Consider the following 21,216-nt stretch of genomic DNA (forward strand, 5'->3'; position numbering starts at 1 on the left):
TTTGCCAACTCAAAGGTTCGACCATGGAAGAGGAAAATCAAGAAAGCCGCGATTCAAACAATTAAATTGGTCGAAACAACGAGGGATGACCTTGTGAAGGCAGATGCCCGAATCACAGAGATCGAAGTCAACTACCGTGACAACACGGTTCTGTACGACGCCCATCTTAAGCGAACCGTAGACCTGGAAAATACAACCTCAAAGCTGGTAGATGACTTGAAACGGTTTCAAGAGAAAACCGATCAACGGCTCACAAAGGTAGATGAGGACCTAAGGCGGTCAAGCACCGAAGTCGGTTCGACACTTGACAGGGTCACAGATCTTGAAAAGAAGAATGCAAGTCTTGAAGAGCGCAACGACAAGCTTGAAGCCGACCTTAAGGCGGTCACCGAACAGGTGACTGAGTTGATAAATGCCAAGCTTAATGCTGATAAAGCGGTTGAGGAGGCAAATGCTCAAGCGGCTAAAGAACTTCAGGATGCCCTGGATGACCAGAACCGGACAGAGAAGGAGGCACCACGTTCTGATGCGAACTTCAACGATCGCTTACGGTTATTAACGGCCAAAGATCCGCAACTTGCAAAATCCATAGCAGCTCGAGAAGCCAAGGAGGCAGAGCGGTTAAACAATGAAAAACAGAGGTTCGCCGAATATGCCAAGACTCACAAGAAGTCCAAGGCGGCTCCCTCCTCTTCGGTTCCGGCAACACGAAGGAGGAAAGTTTCTGCACGAAGGCTCAAGTCACCAAGATGCTGGGCAGAATCACCGAAACAGTTGTTCAAGAGGATGATTTCGAGGAGGATCTCGAACCGCGACCTACAAGACAACGAGTTTCCAATGCGGTTCCAGTCAGCACGGTCGCTCAACCGCTCTCTCCTCACCAGGACACCACGGGAGCAGGAGGATCTTCTTCAAGACCGGCTCAACCGGCTGAGGACCAACCGACGGATGACCTGATGACAGGCTTCCTGCCATCCGAATTGGAATAGGGACTTTCTTTTCTATGTTTATTTCGGTTTTTATATATACTATTTTAGCCTTTTTCGGTCATCTTCACTTATATATATATAAAGTTATTTTTGGAAACCGGCCTACATTTGCAATCTTACTGGATTTTGAATATTTTAAATAAAATAATCAAAAAGGGAGAAATTGATAGGATAAAAGATAAAAATTTTCAAAATTTTTCTCAAAATTTTCCAAAATTTTTCGAAAAATTCTCCCAAGTCAGTTTCCAAAAATCCGGCCAAATAAAACTCACAAAACCGGCCTACATTTGCAATCTTACATGATTTTGATAATTTTAAATAAAATAATCAAAAAGGGAGAAATTGTTAGATAAAATTAGACCGGTTAATAGAACTTAACACAAATAAACTTCCTATGCAGGAACAGACAAAGAACCGGACCGGTCAAACCAATGAACCGGTTAAGAAGCTCAATCGGTCAAGTTATCAAACCGACCAGAAACATGACCGCACAAAGAAGGCAAGATCAGTCAAAACCAAAGACCGGAAACAATAATCGGTCATTAACCGACCAGAAGCCAAAGCAATAACCGGAAGCCATCCGGTTAAGACAAATGACCGACCAGCATAAGAAGATACTTCGGGTATCTGTTGAGAATGATACCAAAGGAACAGACTGAACATTTCCATATTCATACAAGTCTGAGGACAGTCTGCAGGCTGCAGAAAACCGTCCTACAGGATCTTTCCACTTCGGGATAAATCAGAAAGGCAATCTTCCAAGTACAGACAACTGTCTAACCGACAGTTACCACATTGAGTAAAAGACAAACCTAGCCGGTTTGACCTACCTACTAGAAGAACAGACCGTCAGGTCTGAAAAGTTGACCGCCAGGTCTGAAACATTGAACCTCTGCTCAGCCAATCAAATTCAAGGAAGTGAAATATGACCGTTGGCATATTTCACCTATAAAAGGAGCAGCAGAAGAGGAATAAATGTGGGACACAGTGGACAATTAATTTACAAGTGAAAAGAGTGTGTTTTATCTCTAGAAAGCATAAGTGCTAAGTTGAAGTGTAATATTTACAATTTCGGTGTAAAGTGTATGGGTGTTATCGAGCAGGAAATAAGTCTCGATCGGATTGTGTTTGTATTTTTTAGTGAATATCCTTCTCGCGGTTTCGAGAGGAAGGGGTGACGTAGGAGTTTTATCTCCGAACATCCATAAAAAATATGTCTTGTTATTTACTTTCTGCTGGTTCTATATTCTAACCGACCTGTACTAACCTACCTACACCGCTTTAACCGACTCTACACCACCTAAACTGAATCACCAAGTTACAAAACCGACCCAGCAACCTCCAAACCTGTCTTATCCAAAACCGGTTCTGCCTATCTCGTGAGTGTGCTGCTTCAACCTGAAACAAATCTCTTCCGCGCTTGAACCTGGTTCAAGGGTTTGTGATAGTTTGTGTATTATTGAAACCCCGGTGTTAATCTCTAACCGGATTAATCACCACCCTTTGAGTGAGACGCGCTAACCGGCCCAACCTCGGTCCCCCAGCCGCGACCTAGATCCTAACACAAACCACTTCCGCACTTGAACTCGGTTCAAGGGTTTGTGACAGTTTGTGTAGTATTGAAACCCGGTGTTAATCTCTAACCGGATTAAACACCAACCGTTGAGTGAATGCGCAAACCGGTCTGACCCCGGTTCCCCAGCCGCGACCTAGATCCTAACATAAACTAATCATCTTTCAACTCTAATATATTTTCTTGATTTTTAACATTTTAAACACGTTTTAGACACGTTTAACACGTTTTAAAACGTTGAACACGTTTTAGCATGCTTAACACGTTTTTGAAATGTTTAACATATTTTTCATACGTTTTACATGTTTAACACGTTTTTGACATGTTTAAAACGTTTTCCACATATTTTAGAACGTTTAACACATTTTTGATATGTTTAACACGTTTTCACACATTTAACACGTTTTCACACGTTTAACACGTTTTGACACATTAAACACGTTTTTGCACGTTTAACACGTTTTTGCACGTTTAACACGTTTTTCACACTTTAAGACACATTTAACATGTTTTGACATGTTTAACACGTTTTGATACGCTTAACACGTTTTTGACATGTTTAACACGTTTTAATGCGTTTTGACATGTTTAACAAGTTTTTCACATGTTTTGGCACGTTTAACACGTTTTTGACATGTTTAACATATTTTTGATATATCTAACATATTTTTGGCATGTTTAACACGTTTTTGACATATTTAATACGTTTAACATGGTACGTTTAACATGTTTTTGAAAAACGTGGAAAAATGTGGGAAACATGTGAAAAACGTGTTAAATGTGCCATAACGTGTGAAAAACATGTTAAACATGTCAAAATGTGTTAAACGTGCCAAAATGTGTGAAATGTGTGAAACGTGACAAAACGTGTGAAAAATGTGTCAAAATGTGTTAAACATGCCAAAACGTGTTAAATATGTAAAAAAACATATTAAACGTGTCAAAACATGTGAAACGTATTAAACATGTCAAAACGTCTAAAAACGTGTTAAACAAGCCAAAACGTGTTAAACGTATTAAACATGTCAAAAATAGGTTAAATGTACCAAAACGTGTTAAATGTGTTAAATATATCAAAAATGTGTTAAATGTGTTAAATATGTCAAAAACATGTTAAACGTGTTAAACATGTTAAACGTTTCAAAACGTGTTAAACGTGTCAAAATGTGTGAAAAACGTGTTAAATATGTTAAACGTGCCAAAAACGAGTTAAACATGTTAAGAACGTGTTTAACGTGTTATGCGTGCAAAAATATGTTAAATGTGTCAAAAACATGTTAAATGTGTCAAAAACATGAGAAATTGATTAAAACGAGTTACATACTTTTTAAACTAAAAACGTATTAAGCGAGTCAAAATAGTTCAAACGAATCAAATATTAGTTGAATGATTTAAAAACGTGTTGAATGATTTAAAAACGTTTTGAATAAGTCAAAAACGTATTAAATTAGGTAAAAAGAAATAAAATAATTGTTAAACGAATCAAAAATGTGTTAATCGGGACAAAAACGTGTTAAATATTAAACGAGTAAAAAACGTAATAAATGTGTTACAAACTAAAATTTAGTTTGAGTTACACAACCCAACCCAACCCATACTTAACCTATATTATTCATTAATATGAGTTAGATAATAATTAATATGAGTTAGATAATAAGTTGACCAAACTTAATTTGAGATGAGTTAGATTTACTATTTTTTATACCCCTAACTCAGCACAGGGAAGAAGGCACGACTCACAACCATTTCTGGAGCGGTAATCTTTATGGAAATAGTGTTGTTAATAATTTTTTGGTTTTAACTTCAATTCAGACAATGTTTTTACATTTAAATATATCTTTCAATAATTTTAAGAAAATATTAAATTCATATTAATTAAATGAGATCTCTTTTTAAAAAATTATTAAAGAAATTAATAACTTATAAAAATCCATTTTCAAATTGGTTGCACAAATTAAATTTAAAAAACAATGTTACATATAATTTAACAATAAAAAATTAATCTTACATTCCTTCAAAAGTTATATTATTAAGCATTGAATCACATAAAAAGATAAAATATATTATTGTTTATACAAAAACAAAAATATAATCTAATTCAAACTCAGTTAACCATACAGAAATAGATTATTCAAATTACTAATTGAAAGAGTAAGGAAAGATATAGTGGTCCGATCCTATATGGCTGAAAGGCGAAAGATCCATGTTCGGGGATCCTGACTCCCAACCATGACTCCCAACCAGGACAGAGCGATTAAGTTTGGATTTCAAATTACTCAATGGACTGATTAAGAACTTCATAAATGGTCACAACCATTCATAGGACCAAAGGAGTTTAACTTCTAAGTTGATAGAAAAATACAAACATCAGCCAAAAAAGAACTCCAAAATAAATCCAATTATGGTTCTCCATTATGCAAATTGAAGGCAGATAATCAAGCATTTACCCCAAAATTGGAAACAAAATATGGACAAAGGGATTGCCTCATTTTGCGAAGAATCTATAACTCGTTTGATTTGCCAACAACACTACTTCCCCACTTACGACGACGACCTCTTCTCTTCCTCCCATCAATTTTCTCTTTCAATTTCTCCTTCAAATCTCGCTCACCCCTTCTCTTATACATCTTAAACGTTATCCCCCTTTCTTCAGCCATCTCCCTAACCTTCTCCGTTATCTCACCAGCAATCTCTCTATTATACAACTTTTTCAAACCTATCATTAACTTAGCGAAAGTATCAGGCTGAGGCATTAAACCAGCCTCCATCATCTCTAAACAATATGAACAAGCTTCTTTCACATGTCCATTAGAGAATAATGCATGAATCCATATTGTCCAAGCACAAACATTAACATCACAACCTTTCGTAATCATACAGGTCCAAACATCTTTAACCATCTCAATCTTATCACTTTCTCTTAACACCTTGTTCAATAACTCCTTTAAAATACCATAATGAGGAACAGAAAAAAGACCTCTTTCCACCATTTCTTTGAAATAATCACAAGCTTCATTTGAATAACCTTCGGAAAGAAAACCATTAATCATAACCACGAAAGAATCTGTACCTGGACTGAGACTGTTCTCTTCCATTTCGTTCCAAATTGAAACCGCTTGTTCTATATCGCCCAATTTACAAGCCAGACGGATAATAACATTGTAGATGTTGAGATCAGGATGACAACCTTTGTCAATCATTTGCTTTATCACGATTAAACTCTCGTCAAGTTCTTTCCTTTTCTCGTGCGCTAGTATGATATTCAAATACGTCGTTTGATTCGGAATTTGCCCTCTCTCAATCATTAGGTCAAGAACTTCATAACACTTCTTGATCTTTCCCCATTTGCAAAAACCGCTTATGAGTGTGGTATAAGTCACCACATCTGCCTCACAGCCGTGATTCTGCATGTCTGTAAGAACTTTCATGGCAGAATCCATCTTTTCTTGAGAACAAAGGGCTTGAATGAGAATTGTGAAGGACCCTGCGTTTGGTTCACAACTTTTCTTCCTCATTTCGTGAAGAAGATCGAAAGCGTCGGCCATTTTTCCCGCAACTGCGTACCCATTTAGCAAATTGTTGTAAACTACAATGTCTGGTTCGAAACCCGCTTCCCTCATCTGTACTAGTACATGCTTTGCTTCTATAAGCTTTCCTTCTTTGCACCAACCGTATAGTAAAGAAGTAAAATGCTTAATTGTGGGTGGAAATTTAGTTCGCATTTCGTCGAACAGTGAAGCTGCTTCTTTTACACTGCTGTTCTTGCATAGAGCATCTAATAGACAACCAAACGTATACTCATCTGGTTCACAACCGTATTTGGGCATTTCATCTAACACTTCAATAGCCTTCTTCACCATTCTAGCAGAGGCAAATCTCCGCATCAAAACGATGAAGACCTCCGGTGAGATGAGCTGAGGATTCTCTCGCCTCATTTCCTCAATCAACGCCCAGACTGCACCAAATTGCCTCATCTTTCCAAGGATCTTAATCATCGCTTTGTAAACATTGTAGGTATGACTGTATCCTGGTTGCTTTGAAGCCCAAACGAAATACATATACCCCAAATTTCCGGCGTCACCACAGCGGTTCAGTACACGTTCCGTTAGACCTAATCTCATATCAATACCTGATTCTTGAAGAGCGAGCTCCAATTTGGGTACCCGTGAGTGGAACTTTCTTAGGATTCTGTAAATCCTTTCAACATCGGCAGAAAATTCATCGCGGAAAGATTCATTATTGGAGGTATCTGATTCTTTTTCAAGGCGAATAAGGCCAAACCCTCTTCTTCTATCAGTTGGATCATCCTGATCTTTGGCGATGGAGCTAGTTAAAATAGATGGGATTGGAGGTTCATGAGTTGAGAAGGCTGATATTGAAGTTTTGTAAAATAGGGTTCTGTGCTTGGTGCAAATAGACGCAGATGTTGAGAAGATCCTTCGCATTTTGTTCATTCGAGAGAGCAAAAACGTTAGAACGTGCGATGGTATTAGTTTCCATTGTTATTGAACTCTACACAACGACTCATTTTTGCCGCCGCCGCCGTTAAAGAGATCAAAGTGTGAAAGACGGTTAGTCTGAAGTGAACACGCTCGTGACTAAAATTAGGGTTATCAGATCTTCTGCTACCGAATTGGGTGTTCCCATGTTGCGGACCAATCAAAACTCAGCATTATTATTATATTAATAAATTAAAATTGGGTTGAAAGGAAGAAAGAGAACCCGGAACCCGTATTTTATTCCGGGTTCAGCAGAAACAGAAATGAGTGAAGCTTCCTTCGCTTCACTCTGTTTTATATGACTATTGAAAAGACAGTCTACACTGTTTTACGTAAGGTTGTCCATGTAAAATTGATTGATATATATTCACTCAGGTGAATATAAAATACATTCATGTAAAAGCAGTTTATATGATACTTGATATTAAATTTGTAAGATATTTAAATGAATTTACTTTAATTATTTTATATGATTATATATTAAATATATATATATAAAAACATGTTCAAATTTTTTTTAATATATTTAAATAAATTTGTAAAACAAAATATTTTAAAATTTATTTGTAAAATATTTTTAAAAAAATATTTAAATTATTTTATATTTTATATAATTATATATTAAATATATATAAATGTTCATGTAAAACCATTAACACATTTATGTAAAAATATTTATATGTTCATGTAAAATCATTTATGTCTTCATGTAAATCTGCAATAGAATAAAAAAACAAGCGCTACCAGGTGAAGTTTGCTTCACCTGGGTATTTACAGCGCTCAAATGAGTGAAACAAACACCACTAGGTGAAGCTTGCTTCACTCAATATTTACAGCACTGATAGAAGTGAAGTGAACTTCACTTGATATTTACATTTGTAAGATATTTAAATTAATTTATTTTATATGATTATATAATAAATATATATATATATATAACATGTTCAAAGAATTTTGTAATATATTTAAATAAATTTGTAAAACAAAATATTTATAAATTTATTTGTAAGATATTTAAAAAAATTATTTAAATTATTTTATATTTTATATAATTATATATTAAATATATATAAATGTTCATGTAAAATCATTAACACATTTATGTAAAAACATTTATATGTTCATGTAAAAGCATTTATACCTTTATGTAAGTCTGCAAAAAAAAAAGCACTATCAGGTGAAGCAAGCACCTGGGATTTACAGTGTTCAAATGAGTGAAACAAGCACTACTAGGTGAAGATTGCTTCACTCAATATTTACAGCGTTGATAGAAGTGAAACAAACTTCACTTGATATTAAATTTGCAAGATATTTAAATAAATTTACTTTAATTATTTTATATGATTATATATTAAATATATATATAAATATTTTTACATAAATGTGTTAATGGTTTTACATGAACATTTATATATATTTAATATATAATTATATAAAATATAAATAATTTAAATAATTTTTTAAAATATCTTACAAATAAATTTTAAAATATTTTATTTTACAAATTTATTTAAATATATTACAATTTTTTTTGAATATATTGTTATATATATATATATATATATATATATATATATATATATATATATAATATATAATCATATAAAATAATTAAAATAAACTAATTTAAATATCTTACAAATGTAAATATCAAGTGAAGTTTGCTTCACTTCTATCAGCGCTGTAAATATTGAGTGAAGCAAGCTTCACCTGGTAGTGCTTGTTTCACTCATTTGAGCGCTGATAATACCCAGGTGAAGCTAGCTTCACCTGGTAGCGCTTATTTTTTTTTATATGTTTTGCAGATTTAAATGAAGACATAAATGATTTTACATTAACGTATAAATGTTTTTACATAAATGTGTTAGTGGTTTTACATGAACATTTACATATATTTAATATATAATTATATAAAATATAAAATAATTTAAATATATTTTTTTAAAATATTTTACAAATAAATTTTAAAATATTTTGTTTTATAAATTTATTTAAATATATTACAAAAAAATTTGAACATGTTTATATATATATATATATATATATATATATATATTTAATATATAATCATATAAAATAATTAAAGTAAATTCATTTAAATATCTTACAAATTTAATATCAAGTGAAGTTTGCTTCACTTTCAATCATATAAACTGTTTTTACATGAATGTATTTTATATTCACCTGAGTGAATATATATCAATCAGTTTTATATGGACAACCTTATGTAAAACAGTATAGACTCTCTCTTAAACGGTCATGTAAAACAGAGTGAAGCGAATGAAACTTCACTCATTTCTGTTTCTACTGAACCCGGAATAAAATACGGGTTCCGGGTTCTCTTTCTTCCTTTCAACCCAATTTTAATTTATTAATATAATAATAATGCTGAGTTTTGATTGGTCCGCAACAGAGGAACACCCAATTCGGTAGGAGAAGATCTGATCTGTAGTTTGATTTAACTTATAAGCTGGTATCTATATATATAATGATGCTTAATTTTTAAAGTGTCCGGATTGCCGGGTCGAGAGCTGTGGTTAATTTGGATATTTGGGTCGGATTGTGGGTTGACCCGTTTTTAAATTTAAAACGGTTTAAAATAAAATTAAAAATGCTAGAGGTATGTTTCGAACTTGCAACCTAACAAAACAAGTACAACTCTTTAACCAACTAGGTTACAAAGACTTTATATTTTAAATTCAACACCAAATTTGATAAACGCAGGACGTTTTAATATTAATATAAGTTCAACTTTTTAACTAACTAATATATAATGATGTTGAATAAATGAATACTTCTGTTGGATTGTGGATTGACTCACTCATAAACTTAAAACGGTTAAAAATAAAATAAAAAATGTTATCCGTAATTTTTTTTCACGGTTTTTATATTATTACTCGTGCAAATGCACGGGCTAAATGCTAGTTAACTAATAATAAGCTGTCACAAAAAATTATAATTACATACATTTTTTGTATAAAATTCAATTTTCTTTCTATATCTATGTTTTAATGTTTAAACTTTTTATTTTTAAATGTTTCATATATATTAAACTTATTTAAGCATAATGAGAGATATTGACATGAAAATGAAAACAAAAAATTACAAACATAAAAATAAGAAAAAAAATATAAACACATTACCAATCAGGTTATCAAGTTCGTAGATCATCAGCTTTTCAAAACGAATATCAGAAAACGTTATAATAATAACATTATGAATGATACGGATCAAACGACTACGATCATTGAAAATTCGGCGATTTCTCTCCAATTAGATAGTTCATTAGAAAAACAATTGAGATGGTAACTCAAATATTTATTAATTTTATATTAGTCGGCTCAATCCAAACTCACAATAACTATCTATGGACTCGGGCATCACTTAGTATTTCTCACTCATACACACAGAATACTTTAAATACTAACGACAACAAGAGGTGGATATCTCCAGCCTCCCTAAGGTCCTGGGTTCGAGCCCGTCAGACGACAAATTTTGCGCCTGATTAAATGGTTAAATGTGTTTACGGGACTATGTGCTTAACCTACGATGATTAGTCGTACTCCAAAGAAGAAGCGGAACTAGTGTTCTAAAGAAAGACAAAGTAAGTGAGTCACTCATTTCACTTCTACATTACACATACAACAACGATTTTTCATAATGCAACTTTTACATAACACCATAAGAATCACACTAGATGTCCTTATAGAATATAAGAGCATCACAACCTCACAACTGTCAATTACATAAATTCATTAAAATCCATTAATTCATCTTTTAAATTTTAGTCTCACTAAAATAATATACATCACAACAAAGAATTCTCAATAATGACTTAGTGACGCATCTCTTTACATTGGCATTGATTTCATAAACGTTCAAAGTAATAATATTTCTAATTATTGATAAAATTTAATCGGAATAACTCTTTCTCGATTTTGAGACACGTTTTCCTTCTTGCATATAATGATGTGGTAGATCATGTAACTTCTTCAGCTGACAACATTGGTAGTGGTTCGACAAAGAAGGATTTGAGTAGAAAATATACCGAAGGAGTGGGATTTCGTGCACATTGGGTCACACTTTAGTCTTTAATTCAATGACCTCCCTCAAAGGAATTTGTTTTCATACAACGTCAAATTATGTGTAAAAAAACTCATTAAGATATTTTCATTGGCATCATAATCTAGTTCAGAATCCACTAATTCATCATGAGACACGTCATGAATAAAAACTCGCAATTCATTATTTTTAATTTCAGGATAAAAGATTTTAATAGGGGTAAGTTGGATTATGTCTAACTAACATCTCTTTTCAACATGATCAATCATTTCTTGTTTGGACAACAAATTTGAAATAAGATGAGGTTGATGACCTTAACTTTTGATACTCCACCACCAGTAACATTTTACACAATTTTGTGACTAGTGAAGAGTCGTCTGAAGTTAAGTTCAAATGAAATGCATCAAAGTAAAATGGGGATCTTTCTTGGTCCTTAGCAATCAATTGTTTACATTCCTCTTTTTGACATCTAGGGTGGCATCACAACCCAAGAGTTGTGAAGACGGATACTCGATCTCATCCTTACGAAAATTTGTTGGCTCATTTAACTCCTTCTCAGCATGCACGACATCCTTCATGTTCATATTAAATCTCTCCAAATATGTCATCTCCATCTCTGACCTTTCAACATCTGCAGGCTAGCCATGCGAATTCAATCAACGTAAAATGGGGTTATCGTCACTCTCTCATTTGCCTAAACAAAGTCAATTGCTCCAATACAGGCGAATTGAATGTATTTGTTCCCGGTGAAGGAGACACGACAATATGACGTTCAAGCCTATACATCACCTTCTACACTTGTGTTCCGTTATTAACACAAATAGATTCCGGGTAACGAGTATTCGATTTAGAGTGAGGCACCATTAATCTAACCCAATAGGTATTGGGCAATAATTGGGTGTTCTCATCGAACTCAATAAATTCTCCAAGATTATTAACGCTTCAACTAAGAAGATCATGATTCCACATATTCGTTGGCATTCCAAACAATTGAATCTATGTACCCTCCCTATCTACGTGAGGTCTTGTGATGTGTTTGGACGTAACAACTTATGGATAATATTAAACGAGGTCAGATTCCTTCATTGATTAAGGCTCTAATACACTTATCAATTGACATGATAAATGTTGTTTTAAATTCGTTTCATAGAGCAACCACTGGTAAAAAATCGACATTTACCGACGGTTTTTACCGAAGGTTTTATAAAACTCTCCAAAATACTCCCGAGAGGAACAAATCTTTCGGTATTAAAAATAGATTCCGAGGGGGGTGTAAAACCTTTTGTTTTACTAATTAGTATCGAAAGTTCTTTTTAGAACTTTTGGTTTCCCAAAAACCAAAAATAATTCTAAGTGTTGGATGTGGGTTAATTGCGAAGGTATTAAAAAAACCTTCGATTTTGCAATTCCTGAGATTTTTAATTGCGAAGGTTATTCAAAAAACTTTCGGTTTTACCTTTTTTGAAATTCTTGTTTGCGAAGGTTTTCCAATAAACCTTCGGTTTTGACTCATCCTAAAACAATTAAAAATAATTCTAAGTTTGGTAATGGTTATTTCCGAAGGGTTTTCAATAAACCTTCGGTTTTGACTAATATCAAAACTGAAAGTAATATGAAAACCTTCTGTATCTACCTCTATAAATAAAAACCATAACCCTTCTCTTTTTCATTCGACTCTCTCCTTTCTCTCTCTTCCGCGCCGCAATCGCCTCCTCCACAACCGCTTCTCTTCTTGTCTTCTCGCGTTCAGGTTAGATTCATTTGTTTTTTTTGTTGTTTATTATTAGATTTAGATTTCTTATCATGTAGTTTATATTATCTAGATTTAGGCTAGTTTAAATTATTTGTTTGGTAGTTTGATTTAGATTTGTACGTTATTGTTTAGATTAGATTTAGGTTAGTTTGTTAAATATATATGATTTTGTTAGATTTGTTATTGTGTTTGATTTAAGTTATATTAGATTTAGGTTACGATTATTTTGTTTGATTAATATATATACATATATATGAAATGCATTTAGGATGGGTGAGTCATGGCATAGTCTTCGGCGTACGCCGGAGAAACTGTCTCGGTATTACCAGAATTTGCTAGCACAAACAGAAATTACGGCACGTGAGGAAGAGGTGAGAAATATGACGCTGGAAATGGAGCAAATCAGATTGAGGGATGCGGAAAGAGGCCGGTTGCTGAGTGAAATTAAAGCGGACAGGGCTAAAATGGCACAGAAATTAGAGAATCTCGAACAGCAACTCGAATTGTTGAGGAGTCGACAGAATCAACCACCCCCTCCTCCCCCGATCTAATAATTTGTAGATTATATCGTTTGATTAATTATGTGTTTTCTTTTCCGTACGAACGATGACATTTTGATTTATTTTGTTTTAATAATTATGAATTATTATTATTATCTTTGGTTTGGTTTTTAATATGTTGTTCATGAATTATTTTCCTTTTGTTTGCTTTTCACTTTTTTTTTTAAAAAAACAGCATTGCCAAAACCGAAGGTTTTCAACTAAACCTTTGGTTTTGACCTTGTTTTAAAAAAACAGAAAAAATTCTATGTATGGGTAAGGGTAAAAACCGAAGGTTTATTTGAAAACCTTCGGTTTTGACCTTATTTTAAAAAAACAGAAAAAATTCTAAGTATGGGTAAGGGTAAAAACCGAAGGTTTATTTGAAAACCTTCGGGTTTGACCTTGTTTAAAAAAAACATAAAAAATTCTAAGTATGGGTAAGGGTAAAAACCAAAGGTTTATTTGAAAACCTTCGGTTTTGACCTTGTTTTAAAAAAAACAGACAAAATTCTAAGTATGGGTAAGTGTAAAAACCGAAGGTTTATTTGAAAACCTTCGGTTTTGACCTTGTTTTAAAAAAAACATAAAAATTCTAAGTATGGGTAAGGGTAAAAACCGAAGGTTTATTTGAAAACCTTCGGTTTTGACCCTTGTTTAAAAAAAACAGAAAATTCTAATTATGGGTAAGGGTAAAAACCGAAGGTTTATTTGAAAACCTTCGGTTTTGACCTTGTTTAAAAAAAACACCGGAAAAAATTCTAAGTATGGGTAAGGGTAAAACTGAAGGTTTATTTGAAAACCTTCGGTTTTGATCCTTCCTAAAAACATTATGTTTAAGGTCAGGACCGAGAGGTTTATTCAAAACTTTCGGTGAAACCCATAAAAACCGAAAGTTTTACTATTAACTCTCGAAATTATTATTTCACAAATTGTTAAATTAATTGGTTTTCTACCTTCCAATCTAGATTCTTAACTAATCTAATCAAGTGTGTGTTGTTTTTTAAAAATTAAGATTTTGTATAATGTTAAAATGTTTATGATTGTGTTTGATTATATAAAGAAGTGTATATATATGTTTGTGTTTGATGATGACATGAATGTGTATAAATTTTGATCATATGGATTATGTAATGTTTTAAGGTTATTAAATGTGTTAAATTAATACTGTTCAAATTCATTAGAAGATTAAAAATCAATTAATTTAACAATTTGTGAAATGGTAATTCCGAGAGTTTAGAGTAAAACTTTCGGAAATACCCATAAAAACTGAAAGTTTTACTATTAACTCTTGGAATTACTATTTCATAAATTGTTAAATGAATTGGTTTTCTTTGTTGTAATCTAGACTCCTAACTAATATTATCAAGTGTGTGTTTTATTTTAAAATTTTAGATTGTGTTTAATGTTAAAATGTTCATGAATGTGTTTGATCATATAGAGAAGTGTATATGAATGTTTAATGTTTCCGAAAGTTTTCTAATTAACTTTCGGTTTTCTTCTAATGGAAAAACCGAGAGTTATATGAAAAATTTCAGTTTTACTCATAAGGGAAAATCGAAAGTTTTCTAATTAATTCTCGGTTTTTCTTCAAATGGAAAAACCGAAAGTTATATGAAAACTTTCGGTTTTTCCCTAAGGAGTAAAACCGAGAGTTATTTGTAAAACTTTCGGTGTTCCTCTTTGTGGAAAAACCGAATGTTTTTCAATTAACTTTCGGTTTTACTCTAGGGTATCTAAACCGAAAACTCTATGATATCTCTCGGTAAATGCCCAATTGTTTTTAACGAAAGAGTCAATACCGAGGGATGGCAAGAGTTCCCAAAACTTTCGATAATGTGTCTATACCGAAAGTTATAGGGTCAAAACCGAGAGTTTTTACTCTCGGTTTTGACCCCTTTTTCACCAGTGAACATATCTTCCTCGAGAATTAAAGTCATAACAAAAGGCTCCCTAATTAGGTCTGAATCCAAAATTCCCACGGTTATAATCCGACGTCTGAAGAGTCCATCATAATAGCTTTAATTAGATTAAGTCTACCTCAATCGCTCTTTTTTTCTTGCTCTTTATTTCTAAGACAGCTACAACTCTAGGGGGCCTCTAACGTTTAAATTCAAAATATTTGGGTCCGACATTAACTGCCTTTGTCTAGTTTATCCAAACAGTCTACCTCCCAATGGCTACTACTATTGCAAAGGTTTAGGCTTCGGTCGCACAAGGTTTTAGTTGCACCACTCGAAGCCGGGTTTGCTGCATAAGTTGTGTGCCAAATTGAGACATCTCCCTCCTTTTGGTTGTGTAAATAGATTGTAGTCAAGAATTGAACCCTTTGTAGCCCTCCATCTACCACCAATGACATTCAAAACCTAACGCATAGCCTCCCGTACCCGGATATGTGAGGTGCCTTTAAGGGGTGTTGAGAAAGACGATTGAAGAGAGATGACCGATGTGACCCTTCGACTCCTCCAACCCTTTCACGATGTTCTACGTCATTTTACCCTTACCTGAGGTTGTTCGTCCACCAATCGTATCGACGACCCCCTCCTCAACAAAAATCAGCCTTCCTGAACAGTTGGCGCATCAGTGATAGACCTTCACTAACTATTTTGAGGGTGTGACTTTACACCTCTCACTCCCTCTCTCATATCATTGTGAAAATCTTCTAATTTTAAAAGTAAATTCTTTTTTGAAATTTATTTTTGTTGAAAACATAAATCAATAATGGATTTACGATGACCCTCCACAGCCATAACACTCACTTCAACTTAAATCGTTTTAAGTGAGAATTGAACCGGTGACATTTGGTCTCTTAGTAACCACTTTTGTAACTTGAGTTACCTTAGTGAGTTAATTTATTAATTATGCATATTTATTAAATTAACTAAGTCGATAAAACATCAAGTTACCACCATATTGTCTTCGGCAAGCCAATTCAGCAAGCTCTATTTTTGCAGCTACCAAATATAGACAGTCTAGCAAACTAATTCAGCAAACTTTATTTTTTTCAGCAATCAAACATTAGACAAGCCTTTTTTATTTTTTTAGGTACCAACTTTTAAACTTTGTTTTTTTTAAAGAAGCCAATTTACCATTTATCCATTTTCAGCAACCTAATTCAGTCAGCTGCTCTCTAGTTAAACTACCAATTCCTCTATTTTTTCCACAAATTATCTATCATATTTGTCGTTTTTAGAAATCTTGTTTTCAGCCTTATCTACTATGAGAACGTATTCATCATAACCAAATCTTCAGCATAACTTGTTTTCCCAATCAACTTAGCTTCTTCGTGGACTTAGTCAATTAGAATAGGTCATGGTTGCTTTTGGTGAAGACATTTTTACAGCTTCATATCCTAATTCGGAAGTAGAGGCATCACTACCTCTTATCATTGTGCAATTAGATTTGACATAGGTAACCACATTTCCCTCGATATTTAGAACTTTAACCACTTGAGCAGAAATTTCATCGCTCCATGGGAATAAACTAACACCTGGCGAACATCTCCCTTCCAAGCTCGCTCTCATTCTCACTCTCTAAAGATTAATAGACTGACCAATTATACCATAACTAATCAATATATTTCTATATGAACCAAACTCATATATTGTATAAACAGTTTTCACAGCTTCTTCTTATATTCACTCCTCTTCTAAATCAAGAAAATTAATGTTCAGCATACATGCATTTTGTTAGATATATTGTCTTTAAATAAACAGAATATATATATAAATGATTCTACAAAGAAGTTAATTAAATACAATGTTACAAAGAACGAAATCACTAAAATACAATGTTGATTCGAGGCATGTGCTTAACACATTTCCCTTAAAACAGTTCCACCGTCTCCCTTTGTGTCGTAGATTATCACAGATGGCTGTCTCCCAGGATACAATAAATCTAGTAATGATTCAGCACTGAAATCACTATGTAGCGAACTTGATAAAGTATCTGAATCAATCATCGGGTTTCAACAAATATATGACAAGTCAAAAACTCGAAGAATACTCAATTGAGTGAAGAACTCGAAGAACACTCAAAAAACAAAGAAAGAACCTTTCAAATTCTAAAAAGATAATGAAATTAGTGAAGAAAAGATATGAGATTTTTTAGAGTTCCAACATGAAAGGATATTTATTGCTGGAAATTAAACCATTCAATAAATTCATTTATCAATACAACGACTGGTAATTCATTCAACGACTGTCATTCCTTTCGATCTTATCCATTGACATTCGATTTTATCCACTAGCATTAAATTTCACACAAAAATTACATTTGAATTTGGTATAAATTTATATTTATTTGGATTAAATTAAATTTAATTTATTTATTAAAATTTTCATTTTCATTTAATTAATGGAATTAGTTTAAAACTAGCATTTAGCCCGTGCATTTGCACGATTAATAATATAAAAAACCGTGAAAAAAAAATACGGATAACATTTTTAATTTTATTTTTAACCGTTTTAAGTTTATGGGTAGGTCAACCCACATTCCGATCCAAGTATCCATTTACTCAACATCATTATATATATATATATATATATATATATATATATATATATATATATATATATATATATATATATATATATATTAGTTAGTTAAAAATTGAACTTATATTAATATTAAAACGTCCCACGTTTATCAAATTTGGTGTTGAATTAAAAATATAAAGTCTTCGTAGCCTAGTTGGTTAAAGATTTGTACTTGTTTTGTTAGGTTATAAGTTCGAAACATACCTCTAACATTTTTAATTTTATTTTTAACCGTTTTAAATTTAAAGGCGGGTCAACCCACAATCCGACCCAAGTATCCAAATTAACCACAGCTCTCGACCCAGCAATCCAGACACTTTAAAAATTAAGCATCATTATATATATAGATTAGTTAGTTAAAAAGTTAAACTTATATTAATATTAAAACGTCCCGCGTTTATCAAATTTAGTGTTGAATTTAAAATATAAAGTCTTTGTAGCCTAGTTGGTTAAAGAGTTGTATTTGTTTTGTTAAGTTGTAAGTTCTAAACATACCTCTAGCATTTTTAATTTTATTTTTAACCGTTTTAAATTTAAAGACGGGTCAACCCACAATCCGACCCAAGTATGCAAATTAACCACAGCTCTCGACCCGACAATCCGGACACTTTAAATATAAAGTCTTTGTAGCCTAGTTGGTTAAAGAGTTGTACTTGTTTTGTTAGGTTGTAAATTCGAAACATACCTCTAGCATTTTTAATTTTATTTTTAACCGTTTTAAATTTAAAGGCGGGTCAACCCACAATCCGACCCAAGTATCCAAATTAACCACAGCTCTCGACCCGGCAATCCGGACACTTTAAAAATTAAGCATCATTATATATATATATATATATTGGTTAAAGAGTTGTACTTGTTTTGTTAGGTTGCAAATTCGAAACATACCTCTAACATTTTTAATTTTATTTTTAACCGTTTTAAATTTAAAGGCGGGTCAACCCACAATCCGACCCAAATAGCCAAATTAACCATAACTTTCGACCCAGCAATCCGGACACTTTAAAAATTAAGCATCATTATATATATATATAAGTTAGTTAAAGTTGAACTTATATTAATATTAAAACGTCCCGCGTTTATCAAATTTGGTGTTAAATTTAAAATATAAAGTCTTTATAGCCTAGTTGGTTAAAAAGTTGTACTTATTTTTGTTAGGTTGCAAGTTCGAAACATACCTCTAGCATTTTTAATTTTATTTTTAACCGTTTTAAATTTAAAGGCGGGTCAACCTACAATCCGACTCAAGTATCCAAATTAACCACAGCTCTCGACCCGGCAATCCGAAAACTTTAAAAATTAAGCATTATTATATATATATAGATTCCAACACATTTTTTGTTGATAATCGAATGAGAACCTTAATAACCTAAATTGACGTGGATTCTCTATCTTTTCCTGCACACGCTTTCATTTTGGATTTGGAAGACATAGAAAACGCAGATGCACGAGTTCTTGGTGGAAGTTGTGCCATCAACACCGACTTTTGAACTTCAAAACTGATTGTCCTTCCACATCTCCGATCTCCTTACATACGCGAATAGTTTCAATATCAAGGTTATTATACATGCAAGCGAGAAATTAATCATATCTACCCCTCCAACTTTTCTATCATAATAATAATAATAGAATAAAGTTCTCATTCAGTGGCAGAGGTAGGCAACAAAAACTCTCTAAAATTTATAACCTTAAAGCTATAATACTATGTTAAAATTTTATAAAATATATATATATATATATATATATATATATATATATATATATATATATATATATATATATATATATATATGAGTTTCACAACAAATCACTAATAAAACTAACTAACTAGAATTTAAATTAATTAGTAGTTTTAATTTAACTAATTAATAATTTATTGAATATTATTATTTTTATAAAAGATATTATAATATAGGGGAAGTTTATATATATATATATATATATATATATATATATATATATATATATATATATATATATATATATATATATATATATATATATATTAATTTATAATGAATATATAAATATATATTTTTTAAATAATAAAATGTTTACAATAATATTAAGCTCAAACTTTCAAATAGGAATATAAAATGACTAGAGAAAATGTGCAGCACTATGCAACCAACTTCATATCCTTATTCTGTTTTTTTTTCTTTTATCTATTTTTATTGTTTATCTATTTATTTATAATTAAATTTTAAAACTATATATATAAATTTATAATAACTAATCTATTCATATAATTAATTTTAAAATAAATTTTTTATTAAATTTAAAATTAAATTAAAAAAGAATTTATATGATTTTAAGTAAAAAAAAATATTAAAGTTATAAATATCTAATTGAATAGTAAGTTTTTTTTGATGATTTATAAAAAATTATTTTAAAAAATTAAAATAGTTCATATTTGAAAATAAATAATAGATCTAAATATTTATAATATTAATTATTAAATATTATTACATATCTAAAATAAATTAAAATTTTAAATAAGTTGAAAATTTAAACCTGCCATGCAAGGTACGAAATAATAAGTTGAAACTAATAAACTCAGCCCAAGAACCCTTAAACATTGGGCCGAAAAATACATATTTGGGCTAATTTGTTTAGACAAATTAAGTTATAATAAATTAATAAAATGTTATATTAATTTTAGTTAATAAAAATTATAGAGATTAATCTCAACTAAACTTATACATTTTGTGCAACTAGTTAATTTAGATATATGAAATATAAAAAGTAACAAACAAAGTTCTGTTGTGTGGGAGAAATTTGATCAACTATGGTAATTTGATAATTTATTTGCGCTCGTGGTGATTTTATTTTTTTTGGACGATTTTGCCCTTGTCGCGAAACGCTAAGTCACTTAGCGTTTCGCGAAGTGACGATATGTGAAATGTCCAGATTACTCTTACTATTTAATATAACCTCCGTACTTTTTTTTCATTTCTTTTCTTCTCCTTCTCTCTCTTCCCGCTCTTCTCCTCCTTCTCTCTAAACTCCGGCGGCGGCGGCGACGAACTCGTCGGAGATCTATTCGTTCGAAATCCACTATGAGCTCCACGACGAGCACGAGCACGGTTCCAATAGGTACGTCTATAAGCATGTTTTATTGATGTTCGGTTTCTGAGATTGATTAGGGTTTACTTCCCGTTTCGCTAAGTGCCTAGCGATTCGCGAAGGCCTTCCCGTTTCGCTAAGTGCCTAACGATTCACGAAGGCCTTCCCGTTTCGCTAAGTGCCTAACGATTCGCGAAGGC

At 32.1% G+C, this 21,216-nt stretch overlaps 1 protein-coding gene across 1 annotated transcript; it reads right to left on the reverse strand.

Annotated features, from left to right (window-relative positions):
• Positions 1-4,858: 4,858 nt before the first annotated feature.
• On the reverse strand, positions 4,859-7,112 carry LOC124914994 (putative pentatricopeptide repeat-containing protein At5g65820). Its single transcript, XM_047455634.1, has one exon. The coding sequence runs from the start codon at positions 7,014-7,016 to the stop codon at positions 5,064-5,066; it is 1,953 nt and encodes a 650-aa protein (XP_047311590.1). The 5' UTR covers positions 7,017-7,112; the 3' UTR covers positions 4,859-5,063.
• Between the last annotated feature and the right edge of the window lie 14,104 nt (positions 7,113-21,216).

This window comes from Impatiens glandulifera, chromosome 9, assembly GCF_907164915.1.
Source record: "Impatiens glandulifera chromosome 9, dImpGla2.1, whole genome shotgun sequence".
NCBI lineage: Eukaryota > Viridiplantae > Streptophyta > Magnoliopsida > Ericales > Balsaminaceae > Impatiens > Impatiens glandulifera.